This window comes from Salminus brasiliensis, chromosome 12 (assembly GCF_030463535.1).
Source record: "Salminus brasiliensis chromosome 12, fSalBra1.hap2, whole genome shotgun sequence".
Taxonomy (NCBI): Eukaryota; Metazoa; Chordata; class Actinopteri; order Characiformes; family Bryconidae; genus Salminus; species Salminus brasiliensis.
The window spans coordinates 12,425,224-12,446,100 of NC_132889.1; the positions used below are offsets into that span (position 1 = coordinate 12,425,224).

A 20,877-nucleotide genomic window follows, 5' to 3' on the forward strand; every position below is an offset into this window, starting at 1 on the left:
CCTCTCTCCCTGTGATGACGTGACCCATCAGAACAGATGACAGTGTCTGAATGGAGGGGGTTAGCAAATGCTTACATGAGGACAGATCGTCGGCTGGGAGATCGCTGAACAAACGCTCTACAAACAAAGGGGATTGGCGCTGTAGGCAGGTGCGTAGCTGAGAGAGCTAATGTGCATTTCAGCAGCTCTGTCGCGTTAAAGGAAAAAACTAATTTGGCGCTGGCATTTCCCATACACCATGTGCTCTGTTGTTTGTCCCCATGCAGGAAAAAGATGCTGTTGATATCGAAACGAAAGGTGGTGTGAATGCCAAAACTCACCTCTCCCCCACACAGGTGAGCTGCTCGATTTCCGTCATTACCTCAGCAATCTCGTACTTCAACCGCTGCCAAAGAGTGGTAGAGGGTTAGCTGCAGTGCAATGGCGGAAAGTCCCCCCAGATTGACTTACACAAGTGGATGGCTTGTTGTAGTAGCAGGCCAAAATGGGAAGCCCAAGACCAAGTAATCAGGTCTGTATGTCTTGCTCCACATTTCACCATGCGATGAACTCGAAATATTTTCTTTAGTTATTATCTTATATGCACTAATGAAATGCAAATCAATAAAGCGGAATGCAAATCAATAAAATAAACTCATTTGCCTACTCCCATGCAATGGAAGTAATTATGCAAAACAATATCATGAACTGTAAGAGAGACAATTACGTACATTATATGTTGGTGTGTGTGTTTGTGTTTTCCACCTTATAAAAACTTTTATATGATATTGGTCAGGGATATTATCTCAATATTGTACTATGAAAAAAGCACACCATGTAAAATGGTATTATACTGTACTTTGTATAATAGTACAGCACTCTTCATTCATTTCTGGAATCCTGTTTTTTGACCATCTTAAAGGGCATTAACCCCACAGTTTTCATTTTTTTAGACTGGGACACCGCAACTTTGAGCTGTAAAGATACTCAGACCAAAAACAGCTGTATAAACATCAAATAAAGCAGCGAATCTAACTGTGACAGTGTAGTGGGAGCTTGTGAACACAGAGCTGCTTTGTGTCTAAACATCTCGACTAAGATGCAGAGATTATATTTCGAACGGTCTACCACACAATATTCTGTTTGTTAAACATTGTAGTATGCCTTTTTAATGAACATGGGCAATTTAGTTAGCTACTCACCTCAATATCATCCAGCAGTTCTTTTTTCCTGCGCCGTATGTTTGTCAGCTCGTCCCTCTCCTCTAAGGACAGATCCTCTGGTACTAGAAAAGAGCGCAAGTGTAAATACAGGTTCAGAACACAAGTTCTTATAATACAGATCTCCCCATTGCTACTTCAGACCTTTAGCAAGATATGTCCGGGCAGTTTGTATCAGCAATCAGTTTGGCTTTCTTCTGACTGTGCTGAGCAAGCCTTTAGAGGTCTAGAGCCTCCCATTCATTTAAAAGGCCTTCTCCATAAATCTCAGCAGATGAGAACCTCTATACCCAAGTCCTTTAGAGCCCAGCATCTGCTAAAATGAATACAATATCTTGGCTTGGGACTGCTTCCGTATTTGGTGGAATTAGTAGCGAATGCACACTCAGACTGACTGCCAGGTCCTTTTTTTGTAGCACAGGAAACCGAATGCACGCGTTATGTAAAGCATCGTGAGTGAGGCCAAAGGTCCCTCATGGAGACTGCTTCCTTTCGCCTTTCTGCTTAACCATAGAGTGGCTGTCGTACGAGTTGGCACCTTCACACGCCTCTGCTTGAAGATGCTTGAGAGTCACACACCAGGCAAGGAAGTAGGTCACTTTCGCATTTAGCTATGGCAGATTGTGCTAACTCCTCCACTCTCTTCTGCCAGCTTCCTGTATCCATTGCTTGGGAAAAAAATACCCAGCTGAATCATTCTGCTAAGCTGCTTTACAACTCATCAACCCCCCCCCCATTCCACCACCAATTTTCCTTCGTCAATATCAAGAGCCCTATATTTGGCAAAACAAAGCGAAAGAGATATGGACTATTAATTCCAAGATGGTGAGCTTTCGGAGAGCCTGGAGTGATGGACGTGTTGCCAAGCTCCGAACAGATGATCAGCACAGCGTCTCACAGAGTGTGTGAGGCCACCAAAGCCACAGTTTTTTTCATGATTTCAGAACAAAATGAGAGCTTTATAGGGGAAGGAAAGGGCAGAGGAAGCAACATCAGGCTGGGCAGACTGCACACAAAGACTTGTGCTGGATATCTTTTTTTTTTTTTTTTCAAGACACATAAAGGTCCATTTGTCATAAGGAACTCCGTGGGCGACCTACGTCTAACATCCAGAGCCAAGCGCCAGCCCTCCTACACTGTCACCGAGAACTGGCCAAATAAAAGACTTAAATATCTCCGATTGTCTGTCCACTGAGCTCAGTGACGGGCCCCCTGCTGCATGTCTGTAAGTGATCACCGCCATATGAAGTGCTGGGTAATTTGACAACCACTGTGGCTCTGTTGCTGGCCGTGTTGTAATGTTTAATGTATTAAACATGACTTTTTGTGTTACTGGCAGAAAGGGCCAGATGAGTTTACTTGTAGTCAGGATGCTGGCATCAATTTGTCTCATAGAGGCAGTATCCTAGTGACACCACGTCAATTTACACCATGGGCCTCCAATAACAATAGGCCACCAAGCCTGCTAAGGCGTCAGAGAGTCAATAGACGATGAAGTTGGCAACTTTGAATTGTCCACGGTCATGCTGGGCAGCACTTTGCCCGGTGCCATCAGCGTAAGGGCTCTAGGGCAACCGCAGAGCCTGTTACAGAAACTGTACACAGGATGAATACATTTCAGGGTACATTGCACAAGCCACATGCAAATCCTTGTCTCTGTTTTAATTTCCATAGCTCTTTTCAATAAAGCCACACTGTTCACACCTTCAAAAGAGTAGGATCTAAGGGTGAAACAATTTGCCCAGCCCCAGCTTACTCAGAATCTCTCCAAAGAATTTCCAGCGCTTTCAGGCTGAGCCATGCTGACTGAGTAGCTCTGAACTATTAACCATGTCTTGTGACTGCTAAGGCTGCTTAGAGCTTGCATAATGTAGCAAGGGCTATGGAAATGTAGATACTTAATTCCAGGCACTGCTCAGTGCTAGCGGAACCCCTCGACACCTACCCTGAGGTACCCACTGCTTCTGCTGGCAATGGAATGGCCTTAATACTTAACTACTGTACCATCAGATTGTACTACGAATGCGGCAGTTTTTCGGGACAGTGTTTGGTCGATACTGATACCAATAATAATCAATAACCAATTATCATACATTTTGTGCTGTAAAACACAAAACACTGTACTGTAAAGATTATGTTGCATTAAAGTTCACACTATAATACCTGCATCACTGCTGTCCAAAAACATGTCCAAAATGGTAACTTCATAAATGTAAGGTAATGTTAAGAGAATTTAGGAACGTATCTATTTCCATTATTATAAACTAGAAAAAAGTTTTGGGACACCTTAATTAATATGGAGCTGGTCCCTAATTTACAGCTATAGGAGCTCCCACTCTTCTGAGAAGGTTTTGTAGTATGTATTTTGTGTAAGTTTTGCCCATTCATCTAGAAAAGCATATGTGAGGTCAGACACTGATGTTGGACGAGAGGGCCTGGCTCATAATCTCCGTTCAAGTTCACCCCAAAGGTGTTTAATGGGGTTAATATCAGTGCTCTGTTTAGGCCAATCAAGTTGTACCACACCAAACTTACCCAAACATGTCTTTATCAACTTTATCAACAGCTTTGGTGGACTTTGCTTTGTGCGCTGGGGCACAGTCATGCAGGAACAGAACAGGTTCCACACATTTGAAAGCATACAACTGTCCAAAATGTCTTGGATTGCTGAAGCATTAAGAGTTCCCGTCACTGGAACCAAGGGGTCTAAGTAAGGCCAACACCTGAAAAACAACCCCATAGCGTTATCCCTCCTCCACCAAACTTTACAGTTGGTACAGAGCAGTCAGGCAGTTCTCCTGGCATTTCCCAAAACCTAGCTTGTGATTCGTCACACACATCCGACACTTTCTCTGACACTTCGTTGCAGAGTTGCTGTGGTTCCTAAACGCTTCCGCCTTCAATAATACCACTCACAGTTGATCATGGAACATCTAAGAAGGGAGAAATTTTACGAACTACCTTGTTGCAACGGTGGCATAATATTACAACACTATGCTGGAATTCAGTGAGCTCTATATAAGACCCTTTCTTTCACTCATTTGTGTAAAGGCAGACTGCATGGCTAAGTGCTTGATTTTATATACCTTTAGCAATGTAACGAAACTCAATGATTAAGGCTGAGCTAAATTATGATAATGATGATGATGATGTCAAATTGCCCAGCTACTTCCATCTACAAGTAATGTATTGTTCGCTAGTATTTTGTGCACATCCAGATCTGTATATCTGCATCTTTTGGTTAGCGTCATGCTAGAACATGTATATCAAGTGTCTTTTGAAGGGGCTAAAACCAATACTGGAAAGACACATGTTCACATCAGTGTCTACAAAGGTCCAAATGGAGACAGGGAAGGGATCATGAGGAAAGGCTTGATGTTCTCCAGGTTTCCTTCAAGACAATAGGGAGGATGTCCACTCCGTGCTGATTAGCACCACTCAGTCCCAGTAACAATGGCAACCGAACAAATACAGGCAAGGCTCAACATGGTTTTGCTAGCCAAAGCCCAATTATACAACACTCAATGCTGTACCTGCTGACCCTTTCGTACAAAAGCCATTGTATGTAGCTAGAACCCTGTTAGCGCAGCACGTTTTAAAGGAGTTTAACACTACATACCATTTTGGCCGGTTAGCCACGTCCCGTTTTCACCATATAGCATGGTAGTTCTTCCATGGAGCAAGGCTAAATGTCGTAGATGTGAAGGCGTTTCTCGAGGTATATAGCAACCTCAGCAGGTGTTGGTCTTCACAGATGCGGGTCAGCTTTGGCAAGTTTGATTTTCCCCTGACACTCGCTGTTTCACTGATAGTTTGTCTGTTTTTGCACAGGGAGGCAGGGAGACTGTGAGGGCATAGTTTGCATACCTTTGGCAACCAGCCACTCAGGTAAAACCGGTCTAATCTATCTTCGCCTCTAAGGAAATGTCAGTTACAGTTAAAGTACAACTCATGAATGTAGGAATGGCCAAAATCAGGCTACTTATGCTCTGCCAGAAAGCCCATTGGATATTTATCAGGCTCAAAGGCCTGATGGGCAATGGTTGGTGGTCTAGCCCAGGCAGGCAGGTCATTAAAGTGTACTCAGAGACACTAGCATGAGGCCAGCACAAGTGTTGCAAGTTTAATGAATCCTGAATAATTGTGTTTTGCTTTCAGTTAGCCTCACTGCATGCAATACACACAACTCAAAACTGCAACTCACTGCAGTTTCTATTTGCTCTGGTCAGGGTCATGATACTGTTATCTCTTATCTTACTGATGATCTGTATGTCTGTGCGTTTGCCATGACAGTAGTTGTGAAGAGTGGGGCACAAATGAATGGGAGGTCAAATGTAACATGGGTATTTAATATAACTAACCAGTATCTTTTCAGTCTAATGTCTAATAGAAATTTCACCACTTTATAATGCACACTGAGAGCCAGCTAGGCTAATGTGCAGCCTCCACACAGCAAGTTTAGTGATGCAGTGAATACAATGAATCCATCAATGAATGAAGTCCATCATTCTACAGTGAGAAAGATTCAAGACAGTTGACAATCTTTCCAGGAGTAAATGTCCCCGCAAATTCCCCCCAAGGTCAGACCATGTAAAAAACGCAAGAGCTACGTCTCAGACTCTACAGGCCTCAGTATGTTAAATGTTTACGTTCATAACAACATAATTAGAAAAATAATGTACAACATATATGGTTTGTTTGGAAATGTTATCAGGACAAAGCCTCTCCTTTCTAAAAAGAACATGGCAGCATGACTCAAGTTTGCAAGGTTGCATCTGAAGAAGACTTCTGGAACAGTGTCCTTTGGAAAGATGACACAAAGGTCAAGATTTTAGTCATACTGCAAAGTGCCACATTTGGTGGAAACCAAACACAGCATATCAGCACAAACACCACATAACAACTGTCAAGCTTGTAAAGCTTGGCTGAAATTGGGTCATGCAACAGGACAATGATCATATTTCCACCAGTAAATCTACAACAGAATAGCTGAAAAAGAAACTAATTAAGGTGTTGCAATGGTCTATTCAAAGTCCAGACCTCAAACCAATTGAAATGCTGTGAACGAATGCCCACAAACCTCAATGAACTGGCCAAAATATGGCCAAAGATAGACAGAATATTGATAAATCTTTTTGAACCATACACATTTTGGAGCGGCTGCGTTTTTTAAAGAAATAGTTCAAAAGAAATATAGTTAAAAAAAAAAAAAAAGCCATGGCATAGTCTAAAGGATGTGGATAAAATGTGGATACAACACTTTACTTACTTCTTCTCAAAAAGAAGAGACTGCACAGTCCATTATGCTGTTAGAGTCATCTGCAATGAAAAAACCTTCTGCTTTGCACAAACAGAAGAAAAAAAGATTTTCTGGAGGCCAGACAGGAGATTCCGTTCTCAAAACTGACATCTTAATAAAGGTCACTAAAAGAAAGTCAGTATTTTTTTCTCTAAAGCTTGTGTTATAGCTTTAACATCACACAACACAAATACCTACCAAATACCTTATTTGCCATTTTTCCAATCATACTCTGATACTATCATAGTCACTTGAGTCAATGTCCCACCTTTTCTTGTATTTTTTTTTTTTTTACAAATGACTGTATTACCTGACTATGTCTACCCTTATCTATCTCTCTCTCTCTCTCTATATCTATATATATATATATATATATATATATCTATATATATATATATATATATATATATATATGACTATATCTACCTATATACTCACAAATCGCTTTATTAGGAAGACCCATACAGCTACTCATTCATGCAATTATCAGCCAGTCATGTGGCAATAATAATAATGCAATAAAGTCATGTAGATACAGAAAAGCAGAAACAGAAACAGAAAATTATGTTTCACATCAAACAATGTGTGATCTCAGTGATTTTGAGAGTGTCATGATTGTGATCATCAGGCACAACAGTCTCTGGCGTTTACCTAGAATGATGCAATAAAGAAAACACATCCAAGGAGACGCATTGTTGATGAGAGGTCAATGGTTTGAGCTAATAAAAGGCAACAGTAATTCACATTAGCATTCTGTACAGTGTTTTTATAAAAAGGCGTGTGGTTTTGCCCATTTAAATGTTTTAAATACGTTTAAATACAAAGCCTTTTTAGCCTTATTATAAAACGTTTAGCACAACATTCATTCATTCCACAGTCCAAATGACTCAACTTCCCCATTAGTGTAACTCAGATCTCCATTAGTACAGAGCTATGTTCACTGGGATGCATTTCATGCTACTGCAACATTCCATTTTGAAAGACAACTTAAAAAAATGAATGCTTCCTTTTCCCTTCCTTGATGAGAAAACATCCGTAACTGCTCTAATTTTAGTTCATCGTGTGTCATGCTCCCTTTTTGCAAATTAGATTAGCAGTTTTGGCAACAGCACTTTGCCGTTCCTCATCCTTCTTTAATTAGTGCTTGAGAGCTGAGGGGTTGCACTGGATTTCTCCCGTTCAGTTCCCTCTCGCTAATTTCCTGCTGCAGTGCTAAGAGCACAACTAGCACTTCTTGCTAGTTCATCTCCGCGTGCTTCCGTGGTTCATATATTTACCCCTCAGGGCGACTCATATCTGATCGCGCCGGCTGCATCATCACCGCAAATTCTATCAAAAACCCTTTTTCAGAAGGGCAAGTGAACAAACAGGCAGTCTCTGCATGAAAGAAAGAAACAGCTCCCTGTGACCGCGGGGATCCAAGTGGAAATTCTGAAACTGGTGGATGGATAGTACAGCAGCCAGGGAGTTTCTTCTTGAAGTGTGTCAGCTAAAATCTGGCTTTTGTGGTAGAGTTGAAGCACTTTGGACCACTTTAAACTACACTGTGTTATTATCAGCTTACAAGAAGCAAGCCAGGGAACTGGTTTAGCCATGAAGCTATTCTAACGGGGGGGGGGGGGGGGGGGACACTGCAGCTTCTCTGGAGATCAAGGAGAAATGAGGGTGAAGCCTCCTCTATCAGACACCCCCCTGCCACAACTGTCCCTCCAGTGACTCACTCAGGAAATTAGTTTAGTGTCCGATTCCAGACGTCTGATAGAGAGGCATGCATGAGGCAAACAGAGCTGCTGCGGCCCTGACAGGCCTGTTTATATTGGCCCCGGCTGGCCAGACACCGCATCTGGAAACGAAAAGAGGGGAAAGAGAGAAAGGGGCCAGCCCAACCGAGCACTACTCCACACTCTTTGTTTGGGACAAGGAATGGGGGTAGGCGCTGGCTATGACTGCTTTGTTATGGCAGAAATGTGGGCGATGAAGGTCGAGTATCCGGTCCCAATGGCTCTTTATGGTTTCCTAAGACATTTTTCTAATTATTCTCAAACTCCTCTTTACGTGTCTTTTTGCCAGAAATGTCCCAGGGTCTTTTTGATTTAATTATAAGCTGAGAGGGAGTCATTGTTATTACAACTTCCAGCTGTGAGGACTTAAGAGATGCTTCATGAATTTGGACCGAAAGAGCTTGAAGCATCGCGTCCCACGTCGGTTTCCATTATCACAGGGATGTACCACACCTGGAACCTCTGGGACCACAGACAGATAACCATGTGACGACCAGTTCAGTCCGGTTATCTTCATACACTTGGTCCATGAAAATGGTTTCAGCTCTCACAATCTCACAATGCACAGCACATCTTCAATTACAAGGCCGGTCAGTCTTTTGAAGTGCTGCTACTAATTTGACTCCAACCGAATGTACATTATTTCATATGCATGCCTCAGGAAATTGCTGCGCTGAGAAATCTTTAGTAATAAGCATGGAAACCAACATGTCACGCATTCACTGAATGTGGTGGTTTTCAAGCTGAAAATAGGCCTATAATCTTTTTACATGCCATGTGCTTCTTGTGTAACAACTGGCATATTTATGATCAATTTCAGCGTATTAACACTTAATGTATATTATGAAATATCGACTAGCCGTCAATCCGTCCAGCTCTGCCATTTTTTATTTTTTCCATTTCAAATGGATGATCAGTAATCTCTGTTCATCCCTCAACTGCAGGATGGAGCATAACCCCCATATATCCCCATATCCACTTGGATGAAGGGAGATGACTTAATGCGTAGTGCATTAGTGGGCCTGGATTTAAAAAGGAACATTCATTTTACAATCAACCCATCCAGGGTGGTTCTGTGGGAGGCACAGCATCAATAGGCAGAAGTGGGAAAAACCTACTAGTAGTTTTCACCGATATAGTTAGGTTAGTACTCAGGCATTGTGTGTAATTCAACACTTTTACCCAATGATATTTCCAAGACAACAAATCTACTTCTTACAGAGTCATGTACATTTAATTATTTGTTAAATAAAACATCCCATCTAAGTCATATTGTAAAATGAAACTGCATACAGCTTAATAAAAGTAAGCGTCTTTACTTAAATATACCATAGTTTTTAATTGTGCTTTTTTACCTACACTCAAGTTCATCTTTGGTGCAATACTAGATTTGGACACATTGCTCTTAATTATACTTTCACATGTTCCATTTTTGTACCGTACTTTTTTGTTTCTTATCTGGACAGTATGTGTTACTGTTTGCTCTGGAAAACACTATTAGAATAACATTCATACAACAAAACATTTGATATATGTCACTGTGTTTATTAAAACATCTCCAAAGCTCTCCGTAAGTAAGTCTAATATCATTTATAGTCATCAATCAAAACCTGATTTGGTGTATCAGTGCTTAATGGTGTTGAATTAGGTGAGCTGTTGGCTGAGAGCGTCCAGATGAAATCTTCAGACTAGCTCACAGGATCTTAACTTCTTTCTTAAAAATGAGAAATACTTGTGCATAAATTCTTATTTCTTTTTTACTAAATTCACACTGACACATCTTTCTTAATGTGACATAACATTTTTACAAGCACAAATGGCCAAGATTATTGGTTTAAAAACATGGCTTAGGTGCCTAAAACCTCTGCACAGTACTGTAGATGCTATTTGTTTCTGCAGAACTGGCCTTATCCTCAAATCCTTGCAAGATATGGCTATTACTCTAAACGATTTTGCCTCAGGAGAACAATGAGCAGTGATTTTCTTTCAAGAGAAACAATGTCAGAAGAAGATCTGGGAGAAGAAAAAGATCCGGTTTTTAGATGCTTGTGTAAAGTTAAGGACCTCTTAACATTACAAGGATATGCAGTGCTTTTCTTCAAATAATCAAAGGCTGTTTCATTCCTTTCCAATCAAAAGTTTAAAAAAATGCTCCTGGATTAAATTCAATCATGCATAAAAGCATAGAGCTTTTGGTTTACTAAGATCAATGGTGCTCTACTGTCAGATCCCAGACCATTTCTAATTTTCATGCAACCCTATATCTCCTCATGAATGGATTTTGGAGGCAAGCAACTTTTTTTTTTGTGGTGTAGAAACTCTTCCATTTCCACTCAGAAACTCATCCCTTTCATTTGCTGCCGTAAGCAAGGGCTCCACCATGAAGAAAAGCATGCTAGTGCGTGCCCAAAACACTGATTCATCAATAGTGTGCCTGACACTGCACTTTCAAACATCTGGATAGTTGATTGGCCCCTAGCCACCAGTTCACTAAGGTACCACCATTTACTAGGCCTACATGTTTCATACTCAAACTAGTGGTGCACAGCAAACCACACATATCTCCCACACAAATCTGAACTCACTACAACTGAACATTTGCAATGCAATTAAAACAGCACTTTGTGGGGAAGTGGGAAGCAGGGGTTACTACCACCAACTGCAGTAATAATTCATAGTAATAATGTCTCACATTTTAAAATTCATCAGTTGTGCATCAGTTGTGTGATAGGCAAGTAATGTGTATTTATATGTTTTTCTTTTCAATGTCTTGTCAACATTTAGCACATTATGACACATTCTGTTTGATGTAAACCATAGAAAAAATGTGAATAAAAATGATCCTCATTCAAAGATCAAATTTACATAGTGTTCCCCTCACCCCAAGTGTAGTTGATCAGCCAAGAGAAGACATTTTAAGCGTCTTTAATGTTTTGCAGGATAATAGGCTATCTCGAAACAGTTTGAGACAAGTGTGTGATGATTCAGACATGCAGATTACACAATGCTAATTGGAAGGGTAAAAGTTTCCATTACTTGTTAGCTACATTAGCCTCGTAGCTCCAGTATGAAACTAAAGTAACAAACATTAGACACTAAACATGTCTTCACTGATAAACTACATTTCAACTGAGAGGTGAACTGACTGTTAGTTGAACCATCACTTTAAGTGTTACATGCTATGTGATAGGTGAAGGACGTCATTCAACTCTATGCACAAACAGGCCGTACCCAAGAGCATGCCTTTGCTCCTTCACAGACTACAATCAGTGTTTTGAGCCTTTCAAAGATGGGAGGACCTGAGCCTGCAGGCCATTTTGACACAAGATCATGAACCAGTTAGGCTCACCTAGTATTGTATTTGAGCAGTGGAAGAAGTAACTCTGGAAGGCAGGTAAGTTTACAGTTCATAATAGCTGCCGCTGTAGTTAAGAACTGTTATTTTATTAAACTGTTAGTTCTGAATCTATCACCTGTTTGTCTGAGCTACGTTCAAAAGCATGGTAAAATATTTAATATAAAGGCAAATGACCACAAATTTATTAAATGATGTGTTATGTTGTTCACTGAAACCATACTGCTGTTTATAGATTAATTGTTGTTACTATAAAGCTTGCTGGAGAAATTATTTAGTATAGTTATTATGAATAAAAACTGGTTTGCATGGCACCCACAAAATGTGTGTTTCAGCAGATAATGATACTTGAGTAGCCATAATAAATAAAGAAAGGATATTCACCAAGTTACAAAAAGCCAGAATTAAATTTAAGCAGACATCAAGCTAACTTTTAGGGCTAGTATTTAAAGGCAAAACAGCAGTAGCCAAACACTTTACATGTTGGAGCCAAATGCAGCATAAAAGGAATTATTATTATTATTATTATATATTTTTTAATCAGTAGGTTTTCGTGTTGGAATAAAAAGTCAGCCTTCTTATATGGGCTAACATTACAGCTAACCGGTACATTGTTGGATGCTGATGAGGACTCTTCGTCTTATACACAAGATGTTTTCTCCTCACTGGATGATGTGCCAACATTTTAGTTTGTGAGAAATGTACTTTTCAGTGTTTCTGGACCTAGCTAACATCAGCTGGGGTAATAGTTAGCCTTGTTACAGCCATGCTATCTCTGCCTTCTCAGGCACACATGTTTAGGCCTTAGTGTTTTGGGGTAGCAAAGTGAAATCTCAATTAAATATACTCACCTATATACACACATACACACATAAATTGGCAGGCCTAATAAAACAGTGAAAAGCAGCATTTCACTGAATTGCCTGCATTCTCCTGCTCTGTGTAACGAGAAAGCAATGAATACCAACCGAATGTCGAGATGAGTATTCAAATCCCGGAACGATTAACTCAAACAAGTGCTGGTACATGTGCCTAACAATACTCTTACCCCTGGTCAATTTACTGCAAAGCATGGCCTCACGTGGCTTTTTTTTTTTGTTTTTAAAATGTGTATAAAGCAGTTCAGTGGAATGGCTCTGCTAGATCCACTGACTACAGAGTGACAGCCAGCGAGGTAGAGACAGAGACTTTTCTCCATAATCCACTAACTGACATCCAGCCCTCTGATTTTATCTCACCCATTTGTCTGAAGCGTGCACCCGGATTCCAGAAGCTAGTAATCCTAAGCTCTCATACACCCCCAGCACACACACAAATACACACATTCACTCACACATGTGCATAGCGATTAAGCGGCATCTCATCCCAGCTTGTCAGACAGGACAAACGTGAGATACACACAGCTGGACCGGGATGGCCACCACTAACCTACTTTCACAGCTACTATATACAACGTGACTGCTAGTATCCGCTCAAGCCGTAACCCACACACATACAAACATGCATCTGGCAGTTCACATGGGGCTACTTGTCAAATGACCAAACCATAGTTGACGAAGGAGTGTTTTGCCAGAGTACAGAAGGCGCACAACTATAAATACGAAGCTCCACAGAGGCGATTGCGCAACACAACACACACCTCCCTGTGGGTCTGTGCTTTCCACAGAATAAATATTGAATGATGCTGCATCTTAAAAGTGCTTCGTTAACAGAAAGTCCACATGAATAAACAAAAAGGGGGCATCACTGTTTATTCATTAGCCATTGATTACACAGATCAATGTGATTTCTGGTCAGAGCTCATAAGCGGTTCTTTGCTAATTCAGTCATGCTGAACATGAAAATCAGCGCTAGTTATTTTCCCCCATCACATACAGTGGCAAATCATCCTGAATGATTCTATTAACTTTTTATAGTGTCATCCCAAATATATTCCAGATTAAAAGCAGGCACTAACTTTTATTACCCTCACAGTATTAAGCAGTCTGATCTTAGTTGAACTGCTGGTGCAGAAGGAACAGAAGAGTTGCTGTGGAGAAAATCCACAAAGCCAAGATCTTCAATAAAAGAATGACGAGGATGAGTGAACTTTCCTTATTGTATATGAAAGTATGTGTGTGCCACTGTGCAATTTATATCAATTAATAGTGCCTAATGTCTACAATAGTGATTAAGGATTTCTTAAAAAAAAATCATAATTAAATCCACTCATGATGGATGAGAACATGAAGGGCATTTTAAGACAAAAAAAAAAAGCCCCCCAAAAAAGACTTAATTTTTCAGGATTATCATACTTTCCCAGTATAAACAATTACATTTAAACTTCAGAACACACATTTATGTTCACTGTTCATTTTGGGTAGCAAAAAACATGGCCATATTTGTGTGAAGCCCTGGTTCCGATCACCACCACTGTAAAGAAAGCCTAAATCTGTCCATTTCTTTTTGAAGACATGTAATAAATTGTGGTGTTGCCAATGAGAAATGACTTAAATCAACACTTTTAATTCTTTAAAGAACCTTTTAATTAATGTCTCTTTAAAGACCTATGTGTTGAAGTGTCACCTTAATTTCTAAGAATGAAATATGTGGATTTCTAAGAATGGAAGACCCCTAAAACTCCCAAGTAACCATTAGTTAAGGCTGCTTTAAAAAAAACACACACAGGAGGCTGGTGGTTGGTGTGGCGCAACAGATAACACCACTACCCACCACTGAGCTACCACACCATGTGGGAGACTGGGGTTCGATTCCCGGTCTGGGTGACTTTGCTGCGCTACACCAATAAGAGTCTTTGGGTAAGACTCCTAACGCTACACTGACCCACCTCTGTAATATGAGTTACCTTGTAAGTCGCTCTGGATAAGAGCGTCTGCTAAATGCCATAAATGTAAATGTAAATGTCTTTCCCTTCCAAATTTAATTAAGCAGCAAGTCTTTGATGTTAACAGCAGAGCAGATAAGGGGAAAGCAATCTGTCAAACAGACTTCCTCACCAGACAATATGAGAGCTGTTACATTTATTGCAACCACTTCTCTCCACCGATCTCCTAATGAGGACTGACAGAAGAAACGTACACATTTGAGCAGACGGAATGTGACCTAGCATAGTACTGCAGGGGATACACCTTTTTCCTGCATCTTCAGAAGGTTTAGCAACTTGGGATTCGTTACGTAACTGCCCCGGCTGAATCTCCCCACCCACACCAACCTACTCACAGTCTTTTCAGAAAAGCCACTTCAGAATGAAAAAGCCTTCAGCTTAAGAGATGAAAATATTGCAAACACAAAGCAAAGTGGGGTTTCTTCTTTTCCTCTGGAATTTATGCACTGCACAGCCAAGTGCTCTCGAGACTAACGTATAGTCTGGCTTCCTTTTGTGTGGGCCTGATAAATAGCCTTCAGCTTGCCTCATGCCTGTTTAAATTCCCCCAATACTGCTGCATTGTTTGCCTGAATGTGTTTCTAATTTAGCCATTCTCAGAGAGTTTCAACCATTAACTGCACATGAGTATTTTTAGCTGGAGAATGTAGCCCCCTACTCTCTGCTGTTGTTCTTTTAGTGAACAGAGATGTCACTGTAAAAGCAGGGAAGGCGCTTTTAAGGACAAGGAACATGGCCTTTACGATGGGTCGTAAAAACCAATCCCATGGGTTTGGGTGAACATCCAGGAACATAGGGCCCATTTATGCATTGAGCTTGCGTTCTGCGCTTCCTTAGCCAACTTTGACTATACAGTGTTTCCACTAAACTGTGTCAAATGTAAAACCTGCAGAATCTGGTACACGAATGGGCCACTGACTTAGACTTCAGAAAAATTTTGGTACTGCAGTGTTCAGTTCCACCAGTATCTTGCGGCCTTCTTTTGTGATTGTTGTGTTTTGTTCTGTTTGACTTAATACCATACTTCTATAATTACTGCTTATAGCGCCTACCCAGCCAAAAAGAGCGAGGCCAGTTATGCTCTTTTGGATTTCTGGCTGCTATGGCATGTTATAGCGGCATTTATTTTAACCCATATAAAGACTTCAAAAGAATGGGTTGTATTTTGTATATGCATAATATGTTCTGTTATTGTTGCTGGTCATCCTATGAGGCACAAGAATGGGCTACTGTTACACAATCAATACAATTAGAGGAATCTCCTCCTAAACAATAGCTTTCGTTGTAGCTAATCATCACAGCTGAAACTACTAAGAAGCTAAAATAAGATGAGGTGCACAATGGATGAACCACTGCTGGGCTGAATGCATCTGTTTGTACTATTGACTGGTCTAGCTGGTGGCCCCGGAGCTATATAGAGAGCCAGCCTCTTCATTTGTACTGATGCTTCACCTCATACCAACCAGTGACTCATGCTGTTGTTGTTATTGTTGTTATTGTTTCGTTTTACTTTTTTTTTTTAAAAGAACAAAAAAGACAAAAGCAAAAATGGCACGCTTACTAGTTAACAGCAATTAATCATTAGGGCCTCTAGTCCTACAGAGAACACAAAAAGAAGCTTACTGATACAACTATGCCATGTGTGAACATATCTTTGCTGTCATGCGAAAATCTTATATTTCCAAAATGGCAACTTTAATAATTTATTTCTAATTTTACCCCGTTTTCCTCCCAGGTTCAATAACTTACCCAATCCCTGTTCATGTAAACTCCCCTTATCACTAGCAATGCCCCCAACATTAGGAGGATGAAGACTAGCACATGTCTCCTCCGACACATGCGAAGCCATCAACTTTCTTTTTATTTTGAACTGTCGCTGATGTAGCATCACTAGGCAGCCAGCATGCCAGCGGAAAGCTATACAACAGCTAACAGACACCTGTGCTGACTGAGAGTGATGTGGGAAGGAAGTGCCATCAACCCACCCTGAGAGACCATGGCCAATTGTGCTCTTTTGGACTCCGGCTGCTGATGTCCACTAGACCACTCAGAGGAATCCATAGGACAAGACATCAACAAAACATAAAACAAACATAAAGACCCCCAGTGACCAAGCCAAAGGCAACAGTGGCCTTTGGCTTGGCCCTCAGGGCTGGAAGAAGAAACCTTGAGAGGAAGCAAGACGCACAACGGGGGTCCATCCTCCTCTGGTCAGAACTACTTATAAATTATTAATGAAAAGTCACTGTATCATATCGTAACATACTGACCACTTTTGCTAGTACAATGCATAATAACTCCACCATATCCTCTTTCCCATAACAGCACAGCCAGTGTTCTTAAATGGCACAAGGTGCATCTGAACCTCAACCTATTTCCTAGCTATAGTCTGGGCACACCAAAGCTATTACCATGTGAACCTTTAAAAACAAGTAACATATTAGGACTCCTCACGAAAGTCCTTTTTCCAACTCTCACAGGAAGAAAAAAAAAATTACAGACCACATAAGTGGGCAAGAATGGAAAGGAAAACAGTGGGTTACCCCTGTGAATACATGTGGAGAGCGGCACAAGGCAGGTTGGCCAAAAAGTTTCTGTTGAACACACTGACGCTAGTTTTTTCCAACCATCCAAATACTCGACCACCAAAAGAATATACCTGAGGTTAACCAAACACAATTCATCTCAACCATATTGCAAATGTAGCTTTCAGAGTAAACTTCATCAGTAAGATCAGCAAAGCTGACCCTATCGATGTTACATTATTCAATCACCAGGCCTAGGTTAAATGTCCAGCACTCATAGGCTACACATAGTACATGATCGTAGAGAACGTGTCAGAATTTTGACATCTTAAGTTCTGTCAGACAGCCAGTGTGGCCTGGTGTGTGAGCTCCTGTGGTGGGGGACAGCATTGATTACTGTTCCCCAGCAGGGAGTCCAGTCAAACTCAGCGTGGCACAGACCAGACCTTGCCTCTGTGGGACTTCCCTTCCTCCACTGGGGGTATAATCCTGCCTGTCTGCTGCTGTAGACTGGGGAGTTAGAATGAGATGAGACTGTGTGCTTTGGGCTTTGATCAATACAGGCTCAACAACTCGTCACCAGATTATTCGAAAGGTCTGGCCAGTTGCTAGAACTTTGAATTAACCTCAAACTAGGGGATAGTTGGCTGGTAAAATCAGATGGTGTGGATTTATCAGTATTGGCAGAAATACATGGCAATAAATAATTTCTATTCATTTTAAAGCACTTATTAATAAAGATATGCGTATAGGGCTGGGCAACATGGTAAAAATAATATACACAATATTTAAAGACATTTTCCACGATACACAATATTCATCACAATACATGTAATCACAGATTAAATACATCAGTAGTGACAGACTCTTAAAAACTACTATACAGGTACTCTCCTGTACTGAATACAGTGATTTTTATTCATCATCTCCAGTCTAATACCACTGTTTATTACGAAACGTGCAGTTGACCAGTGTTTATTAAGCACTAACAATATACTCGAAAAGCATATTGTGTATCGCGATAACAAAATTGATCACAATACAATATAATATTGCCATATTGCCCAGCTCTATGTTGCACTGCAACTACTATCATTTAATTATATAATGAATGAGATTTTATTAGGCTCTTAAAGTTTGGCATGTGTGTCGGCAGGACTGGAATTTAATGGAATACACGTATTAGGAACACAGAATCAGAATACAGAAATGATGGATATGTACTCCTTAACTTAAATAAAAATGCATACAATGTTTAAAAGATACAGAAACTTTGACACTTTTGGACACAGTTTGAATCCAGATCTCTATTTTTACATTGCCTTTCATTTAAAGAGGAGAAATATTTTACTTTTCCTTTAAAGCTGCCATTTTGGAGGTATGAGATTTTGGCGTGACAGCAAGGAGTTGTTTAGTAGCTATTTTAAACTGGCTATACTGAATAGTCTGCTCAGTAGTGGATAAGCTTAGTATTGACATGTACCAGTCTCCATATGTAATGCGTTATTAATTGAAAATAAAGTTATTGTGATATCTGGTGTCAATCCTGTGTAAGCCAAAAACGCATTCAAATCACAACAGTAAAAAAAAGAATGTTTAATAATGGTTAATATAATATATAATATTAAGAATGATTACTATAATAATGCAATCTAAATGTATTGTAAATATGTTAATTGTCCATGCAGAATCACTGTATTCAGGATTCAGACATCACTACATTTATCTATGTGCATATTTTGCCAGGCTCTGTGTGTCGGGGGCAAAAGGTTGATTTCAGTCACGCCCTTCCTCAGTCATGTTGTATTGGAGAAAATGATATTGGGTGATTTTATTTTATGCATTCCAGGCTAGATGTTAGAGGCTGCATTAAGATAGATTAATTAGTTTAAGTTATTAAGTTACCATACTCATACCCATACACACTTCCATGCAAGAGAGATAATATACAGTATGTCATAACTGACATACAATGAGTGACAATGGGCCACTCACATATGTCTCAGTATATGCCCTGTGGATAGAGAGGAAATGGTCCGTTTTATACGGTACACATCACAGGACCGTATGCCTGTACACCCTGACATTTTTGGCCTTTTAAATAGTGAATCTTCATCTTTTCACAATGAGACCACTGTGTCTGCTCCACTAGAAGAACATACACATCAGATCAGTTCAGTCAGCAAGCTCGGGGCCAGAGGGATCACGCTGCACATTAATGACCCTTATGCTTTTAAATACATTCCTGATCATATACAGAACCAATGACTAGAACGCAACCCTCTGAAGATCAAGTGTGGCATTCTCAGAATAACTAAAAATAATGTGTGTTTCTGTGACTTAGAGAGAAAGAGTTAAGGGGGATAACTTCTCTTTATTGAATAGGTTCACTCCTTCCATCAGCTCTGAGAAAACTGCAGTCCACTTTCAGGAATACATTAAGAATACATTGTCAATGAGCTTTTGGCCTAAAACATACTCCAACACTTGGAAAAACAGAATAATAAAAATAAGGACAATAGAGGGGTACATGCAAGGCAAAATAGTTCCCATATTAAGACATATTAAATTTACTCTGAGTTCACTGATGATATGTTGGATAGTTAATATAATAGTAAAATGTACATTCTATACACGGAGATCCCTGATTGCTCACCACTGTAAAGAAATCGGAGTCAGCAGACTTTTCTACAACAAACCATTGTATTTTTAACCACTCTGACTGACTGTTTACAGCTCCTCCACTGAAATATACAGAAAATATGGAAAAATGGTGGAAGGCCCCCTTAAGAACAGTGAAAAGTGAGTGAAAGTTTACTCCACTCCAAACACAGCGCTGAAGTACTGTTGTGCCTAGTGTACACTCACAGCCAACACACATCAACACAGACATTACAAACGCTGTGCTGAAATGTAGGTCACTGCATACATTATGATCTTCACCTGCCCTTCATTCAGTGAAGTTTCCACATCATCACTGGACTTGTGGGGCACATTAGAGAAATCCTGGAGGGAGAGTCACTTCAGACTAGAGCAGACTAGTTCAGCAGGCATACAGGTCTGTCCATCAGGCAACCCAGATGATCTCGGACTGGTCACACTTTTCCATTCTCCTACTGTGTGACACTGTACTAAGACTGTATGTCTCAAAACTCCTTTAAAACTGGCCTAAAATGACAGTCCCACATGTGGCCCTGAGAAGAACTCAGGCCAACTGTTTGTGCAGCCACATGAGCTCACCATTCAGATCGGTAGAAGACCAAGAACACCAAGTTCACAAGTGCTACACACTAATCAGCATGTTTAACTGAGAAATGGTGAATTACAGCCACGATGTACGTGTGCCCCCAGTCTATGGCCTTGATTCATGATTTTATTCATGGTTTATTTTCCATTCCCATGAACAGACATGTGCAAGCACACGGTTCTCCTAACACACATCAGAATCAGGTCTTACCTTGATTGTCCTCGTCCATGTTCGCTGCTCAGTGGGGAAAAAAAAGCCTTGAGATGCTGCAATTTGTGACAGGATCAATGAAATGTCCCAGCCCAGCTGCTATTTATTGCAATGACGCTTTTACGTTGAGGGCTGCATTTATAGACAGCTCGCCTCAGACAGACAGTCCGCGTCCTGGCTTTTGCTGGATTCTCACCGCAATTTCTGATTCGGAGTCACGACTTAATCCAGCATCACTGTCGGCTGCTGACGAAAGGACGGCGTCGCCGCTTTTCGTTAACGCTGGCCACAATCATCCGGCGAAATACCGCGTCCTCTTCATGTAGTCTACCGACTGGCATCTGGCTTCCACGGCTGCACTAGACAAGCTTCCAGCG

The 20,877-nt window shown here is 40.6% G+C and overlaps 1 protein-coding gene across 1 annotated transcript in view; it reads right to left on the minus strand.

Annotated features, from left to right (window-relative positions):
• Nucleotides 1-20,877, minus strand: part of cyth3b (cytohesin 3b) — a 40,881-nt gene extending 20,004 nt beyond the window's left edge. The window contains exons 1-3 of the mRNA XM_072692873.1: nt 20,501-20,877; nt 1,182-1,264; nt 321-385 (exon numbers count right to left, since the gene is read on the minus strand). Coding sequence (XP_072548974.1) covers nt 321-385; nt 1,182-1,264; nt 20,501-20,519 — 167 coding nt within the window. The 5' untranslated portion in view covers nt 20,520-20,877. The remainder of the gene's footprint in view (nt 1-320; nt 386-1,181; nt 1,265-20,500) is intronic.